At 39.6% G+C, this 18079-nt stretch overlaps 1 protein-coding gene across 3 annotated transcripts in view; it reads left to right on the top strand.

The window, feature by feature from the left end:
- The first annotated feature begins 933 nt into the window (after positions 1 to 933).
- Positions 934 to 18079, top strand: part of WTAP (WT1 associated protein) — a 26411-nt gene continuing 9265 nt past the window's right edge. For 2 of the 3 annotated variants that reach the window (XM_027082020.1, XM_027082038.1), the window contains exons 1-5: positions 1175 to 1351; positions 7622 to 7659; positions 11018 to 11073; positions 14315 to 14373; positions 15409 to 15536. In XM_027082020.1, coding sequence (XP_026937821.1) covers positions 7630 to 7659; positions 11018 to 11073; positions 14315 to 14373; positions 15409 to 15536 — 273 coding nt within the window. In that variant the 5' untranslated portion in view covers positions 1175 to 1351; positions 7622 to 7629. Of the gene's footprint in view, positions 1041 to 1174; positions 1352 to 7621; positions 7660 to 11017; positions 11074 to 14314; positions 14374 to 15408; positions 15537 to 18079 lie in introns of those variants that run through there. The other variant, XM_027082031.1, reaches the window with a different exon arrangement.

The raw sequence follows: 18079 nt of genomic DNA, 5'->3' as shown, positions 1-18079 counted from the left end.
CGAACAGACTTCTACGTTTCGGACCATTGCTGGTCTTTTGTGTGAAATGTCTGTTCACGTCCTTGCCCATTTTTCTCTTCGGATTTTGGTCTTTGACCATCTGGAGTATAGCTTAATCTCATCCCCATAAATCACCTCATTCCAGAACACCTCCTTTGGGGATAAACGGTTTTGGTAAAATTGGATAAGGGCAGCCCAATCAAAAGATTACCTGACCCCTGTAGAAAGTATGAGACTTGTTTCACGTCTACCAGGTAACACCATCGGTCTTACGCGACGGTCCGGATGACACACAGCCTTGCGTAAGGGCGTATATTCGAATTAAAAACCTTATATTATCGGTTCCATTAAAACCTCACAAGGTTCGCCTTCCCCTCGCTTCTGCGTTAGCAAGGTGCCCCTAGAGCTGCTGACATAGGTAAAACCTCCACGTACTAGACAATAGCTCCCCGGTTTCACCTCGAGATTTCAAGGCGGGGACGAACCAAGCGTCCAGGAAGAAGCACTTCCTGACGGAAGAAAGAGCATCGGTTTCCAAATTCTCAGAACTTCAAACAGCAAGGGCTCACGAAGCCTCAATTGCTCGCACTCCCCGCCCACGGCGTCGCTCCTAAGGTTGCACCTTGCCGACAGCGCGCGGAAGCATCACAGATGGGTGCTGTACCAAAGGACAGCCAATCACACGCCGCCTTCGCCCAGATTCCTCCGCCAGAGGCAGCGCCGCAGCCGCAGGTGGCCCGGCGAGCTTGTCCGCCCGGGGAGCGCGTCCACCCGGCGCCGCCAATCGCGACCCCCGCCGCCCTTCCCGTGATGCCCCGCGGCTGACCTGCGACCTCGCGGCTCACCACTCCCTGAGGCCCGCTTCCCTCCCCGCCCCCGCCGAGGTCGCAGCGCTTCAGCGGCCGCGGGGCGTGCCACCAGGCGCAGCTCCTCCTGTAGCGACTCGAGGCCCTCAGCGGGCGCCTTCCTTTCGCCTTTCCTCCCCGCGGCTGGGACCGGCGGGCGGGAAGCTGTGGCTGCGTCCGTGAGACAACTGGTCGGTGAGTGGGCCGGGCGCTAACATGGCGGGGCGGAGAAGCGGGCGGGGCGGAGAAGCGGGCGGGCGCCGGCGGCGTCGCGGGGCGGGGCGGCGGGAGGAGCGGGAAGGGGGTGGGGCGACGGGACCTCGCTTCCTCCCTCAGCGCCATTTTGTGGCAGCGAGACCTGCAAATAAAGGGGAGAGCCGGGGCTGTGGCGGGAGGAGGAGCGCGGGGGCCGGCGGCAGCGGGGTCGGGCGGCCTGGACAGCGAGCGGGTAGCGCGGGGTCAGCCTATGTGACTGGGCGGCGCCGGCGCGGCCTCCGTCAGGAGAGGTAGGTGCGGGCCGCTCGCCGGAGCGGCGGCGAGGATCTCGGGGTCCCCAGGGCTGAGGCGCGGCCGCCCGGTCCGGGAAGGGGCGGACGGAGCACAGGGGGCGACTCGGGGTTCCCGGGCCCGCCGGCCTCCCGTTAGCCGCGCCGCCTTTCCGCCTGCAGGGACACTTCCGCCACCCCGAGGCCATTTTACCTCCGTCCTCAGGGTCCCGGGGGCTAGGTGGGCGCTCCCGCGGGGCGGGCGACAATCGGAGGCCGCCTTCTCGGTGCGCGTCCAGTCCCCGCCCCGGTGTCGCCGGCTCCCACCTCGGCCGGAGCGCGAGGACTGGCGGCACGAATGAGTTCAGCAGGGGAAGGAAAGCAGCGTTCGTTGACCAAATCGCACGTCGCGCAGTAGCTTAATATTGCAGCTGCGTTGTCTTGTGGACTTCCATTTTTAAATGATGGCATGCGTTCTGAATTAAAAAGAGAAAAATTATTTATTGAATTAGAGGTTTTCGTGAAATTTTAGAGTCTCACCTCGGATCCCTGTAAGGCTGTTATTAATTTTTTAAACCATATTTCATGGGAGCACATAGGAAAAGTCCAAGTTTGTTTTGATGAAGTCAGTTGGATATTTGATCCTAGAGGACTGTGTTAAAATCCTTAATAACCGTGTTTATAAAGCAAGAAACGATTCTTTTGTCCGAGATTTAAAAAGATAAAGAAATACTTTCATGATCATGTTACAGTCCTGAGTTGTCCATGTAGTTTTCCTTCTCAGAATTTAGTTAATTCCATTGCTGAGGAGGATACGTGGAAGTCACGCGTCTGTCACCACAAGTCCTACCGGGTTTTTGTTTTGTTTTGTTTTTGAAGTATAGTCGATTTACAATGTTGTTAGTTTCAGGTGTACAACAAAGTGATTATCGACCGGGTTTTTTATTTAAAAACTTTGACCATTAAGACTTCTGTGACAGATAAACATGTTGTAGACATCTAAAACCCCGTATAAAGCTACCGTGAAAATCTTTTCAAGATGCCTAAATGTTATATATGTACACATGACATTTAGTAGCATCTGATTAGGCAAGTTGGGGAAAGAAATTGCGGTGCATTAGAAATTGGGAAAGAAATTGGGGCTTGTGATAAAGAGGAGGTTCAATTTCAAGGGTTTTGGTGGCTGTATTCCTAGAGTGCGTTCAGATTTTACGTTATCTTAAGCAGATAGCTATAGCTGAGAGATCAGTATTTTCACTTCTCAGTGGCGGAACTTAGGCAAACTACCTAAATTTCTAACTCCCAAAGGACAAAAGTACTGATAAAAGTGTATCCCAGGCACTGCTATTTTTTACTTAGCTCATGTAATTTATAGAACTTCATAATATATAGCTTTCCTGATTGAATTTTGAGTATTTGTCAGAAATGGGTTGGTATAATACAGAAAATCCGTAGCAGCCTTGTGGCATGGAGATGAGAGTTGTAATAATTGTATTTGTACAGTACGTTACAGCTTTCAGAGTCCGTTACACTCTTGTATGTATGTATAGGTGTAATATAGAATTCCCTTGAAAATGTTCTTTGTTTAGAGGTCTTGATCATTTTCATTCAATTGTACATTATCTTGCTCTTGAAAAAAAATATTTTTCTTGCTCTTAAAAATTTTCTGTTGCTTTGCTTTTGCAAAGCAAGATGTAGATAGTACTTGGTTTTATTCTTGTTTTTCTTACCTTCCATTTTTCTGCATCTAAGTATTTTCTATTACTAAGCTTACTAGAGCAAAACTTTTCAATATTCCTATAACAGTATATCCCATTAGATATTAAGGCGGTGTATCAGGCTAGATTCAGTGCTATAAATAAACATTCTCAACTCTTGAAAATGTAGTTGGTGGAATTTACTTTAATCTTTCCTAAATACACATTAAAATTCTCTTTTATGTTAATGTTAGTATTTTATTTGAAATATCTTTTGTTTGTATAGTATTTTTATGGCACTTAAAACACTGACATTTGTAGCACTTTGTGGGGCAGGCAAAACTGGTATCCTCTTTTTGCTGATTTGGAGACTGCAATCTAGAGAAAGTGACTTGCTCAAGATCACATGACTGATACATAGTCAAGAAAAATTGGTCTTCCAGTTCCTAACAAGTACACTTCTACTACAGTGCCTAGGCTAATACAGTGTCAGATTATTAGTTTCTTACGTTTAGTTGTGATGAGTTTCAGCAAGGTAGGTGATTTCTTACTGAAGTGTTGGCTGGTACTTGTTCCTCTGTAAGGGAGAACTGAGTTGCATAACTTGGGATCATAATGCTAAGAGCCAGAGAAGTACTGAGATCTGGGATGCTAGGCTCCTAGCCTACCAAAAGCGAACTCTCCATCATAAGGTGTTTCTCAGTGTAAAGGCATCAGGAGTAGATGGTGGTTCTGACGGTCTAAACTTAAGAGCTATATTACCTCTGAATTATCCACATGGATAACAAAACTTTACATAAAACATAAAACCATGTTTTAGCCAGTCCTCTTAAACTTGCTAAAAGGTAGCCAAATTGGTCAATTTTTGCTTTTTTTCTATTTTGCTTTTCTGCATTCTCTAGCTAATGCTAGAGAATTCTAGCATTCTAGAATTCTAGCATTCTCTAGCTAATGCTAATTCTCTAGCATTCTCTACCCCCCCCCCATTTTTTAATAAGTAGCTGTTTTAATCTGAGCTAATCACCTAATGATTCATAACCCTTTTCATCATCTGGAAAATGGAAACTAACTTCGACTGTAGAAGTTGTGGTTATTAAATAAGTGATTCATAGCACTGGGTATATATTCATTTTTTCCCTTCAAGACTCAGGGTTCAACTCCAAATGATACTTCAGTCATTCTGTTTTTCTGATATGAAAATAGCTTGTTCTAAGAACCTGGAATATCCATTGTCTTTATGAATGTAGAATTAACTTTAGATGGTATTGTGCTTGTCAGTTGTGCTAAAAAAAAAAATTGCCCTGGGGAGTAATAAATTTCACAGCACATGTGCAGTTGGGAGAGTCAGAATTGAGAACCAGGTTCTATTTTGATTAAATAGTTGAATGTTGATGCTTTCAAATTTTAAGCCTGTTTCTAATTTGCCTTTTGTCACACTGTCCATTTAACTGTTGTGGCATATCATGAAATCTCAAGCAAAGATTGACTTTTCATCTGCTAAAGATAAGGGAGGAATTTCTTACTAAATGCTTATGCTTTGATTTCCCAAGTCACATATTCCATAACATGTGGAGTGACTTGTGATTGAGAGTCAACATGTGAAACGCAAACATATACAAAACCTGGATTTATCCCTGACTTACATTACAAATTTAAACATCTATTTTTATAAAGAAAATGTAGGTATTCTTTAAGTAGTGTGTTATTAGAATCTACCCAGCGTCAAGCTTTTTAAAAGGAGAGAGAACATAAGCCAGTGTTAAAAATGTAAATAACTTGCTGTTTAGAATTCTGAGAATTGGAGGTCACCAAGAATTCTGCAGTGGGGCTTAAAGACAAAAACAGGAGACTCCCCTGATGGTACAGTGGGTAGGACTCCGGGCTCCCTATGCAGGGGACCAGGGTTCGATCCCTGGTCGGGGGAACTAGATCCCACATGCCACAACTAAGAAGCCCGCATGCTGCATATGGCATTATTACATTCTTTTTTATGGCTGAGAAATATTCAATTGTGTATATGTACCACATGCACAGTTTTGAGATGGGAAGCCTTTAGAAGGATTTAACCAGAAGACTGACATATAGGTACACATTTATATACTATTTAAGTATGTTAAAAGTTCAAATGGCTCAAATTTTCTTGTACCATTTTAATACGTTATTAGTACGTTATTGATATTTACCTACTATTTAGCATTGGACAAATGGGAAGTTCAAAGAAAATGTTAAACTTGAGTTGTGGATTCCAAGAGGTTGCAGTCTAGTGGAGTGAATGCCCATTAAAACCATTTTAAAATATAAGTAGTCAGGCCTCTGGAGGTGAACATGGTGAGCGTTTGTTTCCAAGTTCTTGGATTCACTCTAGAGTCACGTTAGGATAATCAGTCACTAAGCAGCTGTCTATAACTTGCAACAGAGATTATAAACTGGGTGATAAGGGGGCTAAAGTAGGCAGGGGCCAATTCAGAGAAAAAATACCGATTTTTAAATCATAGAAATATGGTCATGTCTTCATAGGTGTTGGTTGGTCATAGAGACTTGATCAACTCCATCAGCTCAGAAACTAATGATATATGCTCAGGTTTTTGTTTTACATCCAATGATAAGATTATCAAAGAGGGAAGAATTAAGGCAGTTAATTTATGATATGATCAATATATAATTTTTTTCCTTAAAATGTACTGATTTTTTCAACTCAGTGTACCTAATCTGAAAATCAGGGTTTAGTGACAGTATGATTAGAATATTTGAATTGGGATTGTATGTAATATAAAAAATGGTATTGAAAATCATCTCCTTTTGAGGAATCTCAGATATTCATCAAGAAGTCAAGTAGCTTTTAAAACTCAGTTTTACACTGTAAATTCTTTGATTAAGTTATTTTTATTGCGTATAATTGACATGTTATTTTCAGGTGTACAACATAGGGATTTGATGTTTGTATACATTGCAAAAGGATCACCACATAAATCTAGTTACCATCTGTCACCATACGTAGTTACAAAACTTTTTTTCTTGTGATGAAGATTTTGACTCTTTCAGCAGCTTTCAAATCTACGTAATACAGTATTATTACCTATAGTCACTGTGTTGTACATTATATCTCTGTGACTTATTTACTGGCTACTTATTTAATTGTTTGGAATTTGTAGTAAGTATGGGCAGGTAAAATAAACTAAAAAGAAAGTTTAAGATGTAAGGGAACATTTATGACTTTGCTGCTAGAAAGGATACCTAGGAATAACTTTAAATTAGCTTCTCTTTGTTAAATTTGAATATTAGGAAATAGCACAAGTCTTTTCAGTAAGCATAATAAAGTTAATGAGAGTATTTCTGTCATTAATCTTTTTCAACAGGATTAAGTGAATTTTATGTAAATTTATAAAAGAAGCTAATTTTGAGATACAAATTATTCTGTGACATGAAGTTAAATAATGTAGGGATATTTTTATTAAGGTGTAAATACCTTCATACCTGCATTGTATAGTGATGAATTATCATGAGGATGATAGATTTGACCTTACTATAACAATGTTAATTCTGTAAAAGGAAAGGCTTAGCTACTGGTCTTACCCTTCCTCTGTCCTTTCAACAAGATGCCTGAGATACTGCCTGAGGCCAGTATCAGACTTCAGCACAAACCTATTACTTCTGCTGCCAGATTTGTCTTTCACAGGGCAATTGTAAGAATGCATTGAAAAATTGTATTTCTTTGGGACGTCCGTGGTGGTCCAGTGGTTGATTATATTTCTTTCAATCCTTTGTGGCAACATTACAAAGAATGATCAACTTTTTTATAAGAGAGTTTAAAAAAAAACCTAATAACAATAGTAATGTAAGATGTTAACAAAGGAGAAACTGGGTGCAGAGTATATGGGAACCCTGTAATATCTTTGCAGCCTTTCTGTAAATCTAAAACTAGTCTAAGAGGTATATAATTTTTTTCACAACTTTATCGGAGTATAAATGCTTTACAATGTTGTTAGTTTCTGCCGTGCAACAGAGTGAATCAGCTATATGTATACATTTTATCCCCATATCCCTTCCCTTTTGAGCATCCCTTCTACCCTCCCTCTTGAGCATCCCTCCCACCCTCCCTCTTGAGCATCCCTCTAGGTGGTCACAAAGCACTGAGCTGATCTCCCTGTGCTATGCAGCAGCTTCCCACTAGCCATCCATTTTACATTTGCTAGTGTATATATATCAGTGCTACTTTCTCACTTCATCCCAGCTTCCCCCCCACCCCACCCAGTGCCCTCAAGTCCGTTCTCTACGTCTGCGTCTTTATTCCTACCCTGCCACTAGGTTCATCAGCACCGCTTTTTTAAATTCCATATATATGCGTTAGCATACGGTATTTGTTTTTCTTTCTGACTTACTTCACTCTGTATGACAGATTCTAGGTCCATCCACTTCACTGCAAATAACTCAGTTTCGTTCCTAAAAGGTTTATTTTAATTTAAAAAAATAACCGAATGATTTGGTCATAACTGAGTTCAGTAATAAATTCGTTTGAAAAAGCCAGTCTTTTTTTCTTCCTACCTTAACTGGAAGAAAATCAATTGACTTTCCTCTCTTTATTCCTTTTTTCTAGGATTCAAGATGACCAACGAGGAACCTCTTCCTAAAAAGGTTTGTTTTTTCAGCAGTTTCTAAGCACTTCTTTTGACTAATAGAGTTGAAGGCACTATCCATATTGTTTGCTTTTGTTTACTCCCTTGCCTTATATTAATAGCATCATGGGTGTATAATGTGTGGGACGTTGTATCTAATATGTAATATATTTTAGAATATTTTCAGCCTTTGGAAAACTTTTGTAATAACGACATCCCCATGGTCAACTTGTAGCCTTTATCATATGAATATTCCCAGCTATATAACTACAAATAATGTCAAAATAAGAGATTATTTTACAAGATCCTATAAGTTACTTATTTTCTTTTTTTTCCTAACTTAAATCCCTTTGGTTGTAATGCAGAACCACTTCCATATTTTTCAAAACAGTTTACAGCTAGTTGGTTCTTAGATTCTACCATTTCCTCTGAAGTTTTATTTTCTGGTCTCATTTTCCCCATTTTTTCTTCAGTTTAGTCACTATGACACACACACAAAAGAGGTTACAAAAGAATAACAGTTTCTAAGGGGTATTTATAATTCAGTTGGGAAAGTAGGGGTATGTGCTTATTAACCAGTGAATATTTAAGTGGACAATTTAAATAGTAAATGTTACGGAAATTTCTGTCCTAAGTTTTGGGGTCAAGTGCTTTAACAGTCTTGAGAATTACTGGGTGCTTTCTGTTAGGCTTTTAATATATTCTGGTATAATGATTTTCCCTTTTCTGTTTTCTGATAGTAACATGTTACTGGTAAATGCTACAATTTGAAACATTTTTATAAAGAAAAATGTTTTAATATCTTATAAGGGAAATTAATAAGACTTAATTTTATATTAAAGTAGGAGAGGTGCCTCAGCTTTACAATCTTCTTTGGTATAGAGAAAACATTTAATATTTCTCAATTTGCAAAACAATTTCATCTCATTAGAATATTATGCCCACTTTAAAGAACTTTTTATTTTGAAAAAATTACTGATTCATAGGAAGTTGTAAAGAAATGTACAGGGAGGGGGCTTCCCTGGTGGCGCAGTGGTTAAGAATCCGCCTGCCAATGCAGGGGACACAGGTTCGAGCCCTGGTCTGGGAAGATCCCACATGCCGTGGAGCAACTAAGCCCGTGTGCCACAACTACTGAGCCTGCACTCTAGAGTTCACGAGCCACAACTACTGAGCCCATGTGCCACAGCTACTGAAGCCTGTGCACCTAGAGCCCATGCTCTGCAACAAGAGAAACCACCGCAATGAGAAGCCCATGCACCACAAGGAAGAGTAGCCCCCACTCGCCGCAACTAGAGAAAGACCACGCTGCAATGAAAGCCAGTGCAGGAAAAAAAAAAAAGAAAGGGCTTCCCTGGTGGCCCAGTGGTTACGAATCCGTCTGTCAGTGCAGAGGACATGGGTTCAAGCCCTGGTCCAGGAAGATCCCACGTGCTGCAGAGCAACTAAGCCCGTGCGCCACAACTACTGAGCCCTCGTGCCACTACTGAAGCCTGCATGCCTAGAGCCTGTGCTCTGCAACAAGAGAAGCCACCGCAATGAGAAGCCAGCACACCGAAATGAAAAGTAGCCCCTGCTCACTGCAACTAGAGAAAGCCCATGTGCAGCAACAAAGAGCCAACGCAGCCAAAAATAAATAAATTTAAAAAAAAACAAAAAACTTTAGGGCTTCCCTGGTGGCGCAGTGATTGAGAGTCTGCCTGCCAATGCAGGGGACACGGGTTCGTGCCCCGGTCCGGGAGGATCCCGCATGCCATGGAGTGGCTGGGCCTGTGAGCCATGGCCGCTGGGCTTGCGCGTCCGGAGCCTGTGCTCCGCAACAGGAAGAGGTCACAGCAGTGAGAGGCCTGCGTACCGCAAAAAAAAAAAAAAAAAAAAACTTTATAAAAAAAGAAATGTACAGGGAGGTTCTGTGCACTCTTTACCCAGCCTCCTTCAGCGTTAACATCTTGCATAACTGTCAGACATCTTGCATAAGAATATCAAAACCAGGAACTTGACATTGGTACAATCCACAGAGCATATTCAGACTTCCCTGGTTGTGCGTGCATTCTGTGTGTGGCTCTATGCAGTGTTATCACTTGTAACTTAATGTAAACAGCACCACAACCAAAATAGTTACCTGAACCATTACCACAAGTCTCTCTTACGCCATTTTTTATAGCCACATCCATCCTCTCCCACTCCATTCTTAACTTAACCCCTGGCAACAACTAATCAGTTCTTCATTTCTAAAATTATGCTATTTCACAAATGTCGTATATGTGAAATTATGCTGTATTACATATCCTTTGAGTTTTTTCACACTGCATAATATCCTTCAGCTTTATCCAAGTTGTTGCATATGTCAGTTGTCTGTTTCTTGTATTGCTGTATTTCATGGTATCATAGTTTACTATTCACCTGTTGAAAGACATCTGGGTAGTTTCCAATTTTTGGCTATTACAAATAAAGCTGCTGTGAGCATTTGTGTACAAGTTTCTGTGTGAAAATAAATTTTCATTTCTTTGGAATATGTGCTTAAGAGTGCAACTGTTGAGTTGCATGGAACATCCATTTTTAGTTTTAAAAGGATTCGCCACACTATTTTCCAGAGCAGCTGTACCATTTTACTTTCTCACTAGCAATGTATGAAGGCTCAGTTTCTCTGCATCTTCACTCAGTATTTGGTGTTACCACTATTTTTTTATTTAGCCATTCTAATAGGGTGTAATGATAGCTTATTGGGTTTTAATTTGCATTTTCCTAATAATGATACCTGTTTTAAAGATAACAAATAGTCCACCTTTTAAAAACTTCGTTCCAAAAAATAAGACTTTTTTTTTTTTTAGATGTTGGTAGGAGTTTATTAATTAATTTATTTTTGCTGTGTTGGGTCTTCGTTTCTGTGCGAGGGCATTCTCTAGTTCTGGCAAGTGGGGGCCACTCTTCATCGCGGTGCGCGGGCCTCTCACTATCGTGGCCTCTCGTTGTGTAGCACAGGCTCCAGATGCACAGGCTCAGTAGTTGTGGCTCACGGGCCTAGTTGCTCCGCGGCATGTGGGATCTTCCCAGACCGGGGCTCGAACCTGTGTACCCTGCATTAGCAGGCAGATTCTCAACCACTGCGCCACCAGGGAAGCCCAAGACTTTTTTTTAAAAAACGTCGTAGTATGTACTGAGCCATTTAAGTTTCAGACATTTCAGTACAGGCTTCCTTTTGGGAGGAGCTTTGTGTGTCTTTGGTAAAAAGGGGATTCCTAATAACAGAAACCAGCAGTTGAGGGATTAAAAGTATGATCCTGTCTTCATAAAAATAAGAATATAAGTGCCAGTGGTATTTAATATTTAAAACCTTAAGAAAGAGCACTTAGTTTGTATCATAATTCTCTTTATAGGTTCGACTGAGTGAAACAGACTTCAAAGTTATGGCACGAGATGAATTAATTCTCAGGTAAAATGTTCTTTTACCAAATAAAAATCTTTCTATAGAACATTATGTTGTGATTCTGTACTATAGTGTTTATGTGAGGTATTGTTTTGTTTTTAATGTTAATACATCCTCAAATCATTTAATATATTTTTTGAACCTCTTTCCTACGGCCTATTTCTTCATTGTATAAACATTGGGGAAAGCATAACACTTCAAAGAACTAAAGCACTAGCTTGGGTAACTTCTAGACTGATAGGTAACTTGACTTTTTTTCTTGTAGAGGGCAAATATTCAGAACTTTAACTTGAAAAGCATTTGTACTTCATGTGTATAACTTGCTATGGGGAAAGACCCTGTTCTCAGGAAGCTTTCAGTTTACCAAATGAATAGACTTGTTTTGATGTAGTTAATTTTTTTACTTTTCTGCGTAACATGGAAAAGTTGTACTCCTTAAGGATATTCTTCTCGTTGTGGAAGAAATATATTATTTACTGGTGAAGCAGAGTTACTCTTTCTCATAACTGTGACCTTGGTCAACTCGTTTAACTTTATATATCTTTCATTTTATTATCTGCAAGTTAAAGCAGTTGGATTAAATTACTTTTAAAGATGACTTCCAGCTCTGAATTTCTGTGGTTATCTTAAAATGTCTTACTAAAGCAGATTGTCAAGTACAGCATTATATTATTCGTTTTTCAAATGTAAGAAATCAGAAAATGGGATCACGCATGTTTTGTATTTTATAACTTAAATATATTCTTTTTGCATTTTATCACTATGGTAAGTTTTTTACGAGGTAACTTTTAGATAAAAATAAAATGAATATTGCAGAGCAACCTGCAAGTTCATTGAACTTTTTCCTCTAGAAATTTCAAGGAATTTTTACTTGAGGAACTGAGTAAATTTAACAGAGTGGAAGTTGGGGAGAGAAAAGGTGCTTTTATAAGATAGGGAAACACAGACGACATGCTGCATCGCCTCCCAGAGCCCGGTAACTTCCCACCCTTGTTTACTTAACTAGCTACACGCTATTGCAGACATGCTCTTTGTTTTCCTTTACCGTAATCTCATGCATAGAAGTTTTTCTATTGCATACCTTCATTTTCCTGCACATAAAATTTAAATACTTAGTATTTTAAAATACTTTTGCCCTTTCCTGCTGATGCAGACGCTTGTGATATACTGTTGATGTTCTCTTTGTACCTCTGATATGGTACACTCCTTGCCTTTTATCCTTTCTTAGATAATTCCTCTGGTTAGTATGTGCCGTCTCTTGATTTAACTGTTGGGGGAGAAATCGGTACTATAATCTTAATTTAAAAATCAGGAACAATTTTTTATGTTAGATTACCTTTAAGGTTTTAAAAATCATGTGCAATTTATATTCTTGAGGTAGTTTAATTTATTTAGGGACTTCTCATTTATGACTTTTAAGTAGGTTTTTTCCTCATTAATTCTCTTTGTGATTTTAAATTAACTGCTACTTAGTCTCTTTTTTCTACTTGATGAGGATGTTTGTGGTTTGAGCTTTTATATATATATTTTTTGTTTGTTTTTAATTAAGGCTGCATTGGGTCTTCGTTGCTGCAAGTGGGCTTTCTCTAGTTGCGGCGAGCAGGGGCTGCTCTTCATTGTGGTGCGCGGGCTTCTCATTGCAGTGGCTTCTCTTGTTGTGGAGCATGGGCTTTAGGCACTCGGGCTTCAGTAGTTGTGGCTCACGGGCTCTAGAGCGCAGGCTCAGTAGTTGTGGCACACAGGCTTAGTTGCTCTGCTGCATGTGGGATCTTCCTGGACCAGCGCTCGAACCCGTGTCCCCTGTATCGGCAGGCGGATTCTTAACCACTGCGCCACCAGGGAAGTCCCTGAGCTTTTATATTTCTCGTTTCCTCTAAAATAAATAGTTCTTATGTAACCTCCACAAAACATCTTTATTCATCCCAAAATGTTGAATGAACTCCTCTTTGTGTCCTAGGTTGTAGAGGCCGTAAAAATGAGCATGCCCTTGGCCTAGTCTTTATGTAGAATGGATTAGCTTGATATTATGGAATATTTTTGTTCATTGTGTTGTAATGTTAATAAATCTCACAGCAAACTTGTCAGAGGTTTTAAGATTATGAAAATATTTTCTAAAATCAAAGTAAATTTTAATTAGCTGTAACTGAAGAGCACCTTGAAAACAGCTCTTAAGTAAGCAAGGTGGCAGACAGCTTACTTTCCAGGAGCAGTTGCTTAAATGTAAGACTGGGGAAAGTTTGTTAACTGCAGTAATTGCCAAGAGCAGCTAATATGGCCTATATTTTGAGGGTAGAGGAATATAATGAAGAAAGGTCCTGATGGCATATGGCATGTATGGAAGTTGTTTCTGCTAATTAGATATGCTTTTGAAAAATAGTATGTTCTCTCCCCCCCCCACACTTTCTTGTTGTTGTTGTTACTTTGAGAGAATCACGTGGTATTTTCACGTAAGAGCCGAGATGACCTTCAGTCCCTTATAATCAGGCACTTAAAAATTTTTTTTTAATGTTTCTTAAATTTTATTTAACTTTATTGATTTTTGGCTGCGTTGGGTCTTCGTTGCTGCGCACGGGCTTTCTTCTAGTTGTGGCGAGCAGCGGCTGCTCTTTTTTGCGGTGGGCAGGCTTCTCATTGCAGTGGCTTCTCTTGTTGCAGAGCACAGGCTCTAGGCACGCAGGCTTCGGTAATTGCGGCATGCGGGCTCTGGAGCGTGGGCTCAGTAGTTGTGGCACACGGGCTTAGTTGCTCCGCAGCATGTGGGATCTTCCCGGAGCAGGGCTCGAACCGATGTCCCCTGCATTCGGATTCTTAACCACTGCACCACCAGGGAAGTCCCTAGGCATGTTTTTTAAATGCCTTTTGTTTGAGGTGGAGAGCATATCTGAAAAGTACGGTTAAGTTTTTCAGTCAGCTTCCATAATCCAGGCAACATGCTGAACATCAGTGATACAAAGTCCTGTATGGTGTGTGATCTGACCCACGGGAACACTGCTTGGTGTATTTTCAGCAGGGAACACTTTTCTCTGTATTTCCATTTACCTAACTCCTGTAAGTTGAGAAGGAATAATTTTGAAGTGACTCATTTATTATGGGTTAAACTAGATTTCTGGTTATCTCAAAATGGAAGAGACATTAAAATTCATGCAGTGGAATTCTCAGTATTATTTAAAGCTTATGGATGTGGTTTTCTAGTATATTTAATAAAAGCAATTTAAACATAACTAATATGGATTTATTTTTGTACTAGGTGGAAACAATATGAAGCATATGTACAAGCTTTGGAGGGCAAGTACACAGATCTTAACTGTAAGTTTGAGTTTTAGCTTTCTAAAGACTATGTGACTATTGCCTTTTAGATTGTTGTTATAAGCACAGGATAACTGGTTTTACTAAGTAATTTTTATTCAAGCATTTTATTGAGGAACTCTGTCCAGGCACTATGCTGGGTGCTAAGAAATAGGTGAATGAGACATGCTGTCTCTTCTTGAAGAGTTCGCAGTCATTGGAGAAGACCAACATGCAATAATCTTAGAATAGCACTTCTCTTTTAACTGAAGGTTCCGAGAGAGCACAGATAGGGAAATTCACAACTACTTGAAACTTTCCTTGATGTGTCCCTTCCACAGAGAAATTTCAAGTGAAGCATGAGTTATTACTCTAGAAGAGAGAAGCAACCAGTATTAAATTTATGATAGCTTAAATTGTAACAGTAGGATACAGCTACGTATTTATGGATTTTTCAACATCTGCTAAAAATAATACAATTTAGTTTTCAGACCAATTTAGTCTTTGTCACTTTTCACTGAGATAGAGTAACATAATATTTGTGAGTATAAAAACCAGTACACTTTTCCAAGTTCAGAAAGCTTAATATCCTAAAATCTCAATTATTTTATGATTATAGTATAATCCATAGAAGTTGTGAACATTATGAAAACTTAAAGTAATAATTGTCTCTGCAGTTATGGGCATGTTTATATTGAATAGGTTAAAAACGGTACTAATCAGGACTTTCTGAATACTTCATAGTATAAACAAATGCAAATAACGAAGTTTCCTGGTGTTTGTTGGCAACAGATTAGACCATAACAACGTAATCCCGTCTAGCATTAAGTGGCTGTGGACCCGTATAACAGCACTAACTCCTAAAAGAGCACTCATGATCAGGAACAGATTTCATTGTTACAGAAGCATTGGTAGAATAGAAAGTAAAGATTTAAACTTGTTACCGTGGTTTTTATCATCTGTTCAAAGGCAATCAGAACTTTCTTTTGGTTAGTTCAGTTTGATCTTGAAAATTATATTTCATGATGTTGGGGTTTTTTTTCCTTTAATCATCAGCTAATGATGTAACTGGCTTAAGGGAATCTGAAGAAAAACTAAAGCAACAACAGCAAGAGTCTGCACGCAGGGAAAACATTCTTGTAATGCGACTAGCAACCAAGGAGCAAGAGATGCAGGAGTGTACTGTAAGTATTTCAAATGTTTTAAAGTCTTTTTGAGGAATTGGGTTTTGGGTCACATGATGACATGTATTAATTCACATTAAGCTAATTTTGTTACTTAATAGGAATTATAGATGCACATTTTGTTAAGGTAGAAATACTTTGAGCTTAAATGCGCTAAATGTAAAATTTTGATAGATAACCTTTCATTATTGGATTTAAAGTAATTTTTCTGTGGCCAAGAAGTCAAAAATCTTAAATTATTCTCTGAAATCTCCATGATTTATAAGAATTAGTATATTGGTTCAGATATCTTTAAGTAACTGATATCTGAGGGTATAAGCAGCATTTAGTCTTTACTAAGCAAGCCGTCTGATTAGTTTCTCCTCTGCTGTCTTTACCCCTTTCTGCATAAAGTTATTTTTCTTAGTATCATCAACTTCTACCATGTCTTTTAATTGTTAATCTTTCATTCGTACTATTTGCCATGTGTACATAGATCTGAAATCTAATGATATATTTGATCCTTTAGCTCTGGGGTTGAATTTAGAGTCAGTTTTATGCTGTCTTTGACAGTCTTAGCCCTTTCTTTTAGTGTTTGTATATGTCAGTTATATAAGATAGGGGCAGCTCTATTCCTGTTGTTCCTAATAGTTTTTTTTTTCTTTCTTTCTTTCTTTCTTTGGTTTTTTTGTTTTTGGACTGCACTGCGTGGCTTGCGAGATCTTAGTTCCCTGACCAGGGATCAAACCCAGGCCCCTGCAGTGAAAGTGCTGAGTTCTAACCTCTGGACCGCCAGGGAATTCCCTGTTGTTTCTCATCTTAAAAGCTGAAATTTTCCTGAATTTTTTTGTGTAATCTCCATTTGATAGTTATTAAAATCTAATGCATAAGGCAATATTCTGGTCACTGGAGACTAATAATCTGTGGGTCACAGTTCTGTTTCTTCTCTCACCAATAAAATGTTCTTTAGGGCTTAATCACAATCCTTATTCTTCTTGTGCAGACGCTGTCTGTTGTCCACATTTCCACAAAAGTCTTTAGTCCCTTTTCCTTCTTTTTTTTTTTTTTGCTGTGCTGTGCGGCATGTGGGATCTTAGTTCCCCGACCAGGGATTGATCCCACGCCCTCTGTGCCCTGCGTTGGAAGTGCAGAGTCTTAATCACTGGACTTCCAGGGAAGTCCCATTCACTTCTTCAAAATGACTTCTTTACCTGTTAAAGAGTAGCCTCTGTTATTTTCTCTATCTTCTCACCATTCCTTTTGTTTCTACCAATTTAGTTTCCATCTGCACTGCCACTGATATTTTTTCTGTAAAGTCACTAATGAACGTATTAAGAAATTTCTCTTTCTCAGCACTCATATGCCTTTACTTTCCCTAACTTCAACTATTGACCATTCCCACCTTTGGCTTTTTTTTTTTTTTTAACCTAGATACCTGGTTCCAAGAAGTCTTACCAACATTTTGGATATAGGGTTTTTGTTTTTGTTTCTTTTCTGTAACACCCACCCATCCCATTCAATTTTTTTTTTGCTTAGGATTTTCACGTCTAATGGCATGAGTACTACTTCTCAAGTGCCTAGTCTCAAAACCATTTAATTCTTTCTTTTTGTGATATTTAGGACTCTAGGTTCTACCATTTACTCATTAATAGTTTTAGGTTTCCCTGTTAACATGGCACTGTGCCAGATGCTTACACATGCAAAGGATGAATCTTACCTTCAGAGTGCTAGCACCTGGTAGATAGAGTGTGAATGGATGGTGCTGATGATAATGTCTCATAAAACCAATGCATCTTGATTTCTTTTTATCTCTTGAATCCTATTCTTGACATTCTAGTCCAGATACTTGTTAACACTTGCCTAGATAGTATGTGCTGTTGACTCATCTCAGTGATTCTGCAGCCATTCCATATACACTGGCAGTTTTGATCATATTATGCCTAATCAGGGCCTTTGGTGATGCCTCATCACCCTTTTTGTCATCTCAACCTATATTTAAGAGTTTTTTCAAGTAGAACCTAACTTTTTCCAGCCACATTTTTTTACAGCTCTTCTCTGCACAGGCCAGCCGAAGAACTCACTGCTCTTTCAGTTAGAACACAGTGAAGTTTTGCAGAGAGGGCAGCAGGAGCAAACACAAGGAAATGGCAAGCTTATGTGTAGCAGATGAGGGCCGTTCACTGTGTAATCTAAATACTAGTAACTATGTTCGTGTAAGAGAGGCAGTGTTTTCTTTAGTGATAGTGGTACATGCTATATGTTACATGGCATGCTTTATTCCTGTTAGATTACCTCAGCAGCTTGCATTATATTGAATAAATAGGTGTACTTTTTGGTTTAAAATGAGTTACTTTTAAAATTCCTTAAGCTAAAAGAGGAAAAAATAGTTCTGTTTGCTCAGTGAAATACTAACTAAATGTATCCTACTATATTTGTATGTTTTATGGTAGAAATTAGCTGCTTAGGAAATGTTAGTTTCAGTCCTTTTTTTTTTTTTTTTTTTTTTGCGGTACGTGGGCCTCTCACTGTTGTGGCCTCTCCCATTGCGGAGCACAGGCTCTGGG

This window comes from Aethalodelphis obliquidens, unplaced genomic scaffold, assembly GCF_003676395.1.
Source record: "Aethalodelphis obliquidens isolate GAN/ISIS:26980383/991018 unplaced genomic scaffold, ASM367639v1 scaffold3, whole genome shotgun sequence".
In the NCBI taxonomy this organism is placed as follows: Eukaryota; Metazoa; Chordata; class Mammalia; order Artiodactyla; family Delphinidae; genus Aethalodelphis; species Aethalodelphis obliquidens.
The sequence above is the reverse complement of the archived record's forward strand: the minus strand, read 5'-3'. Positions and strand labels throughout refer to the sequence as shown.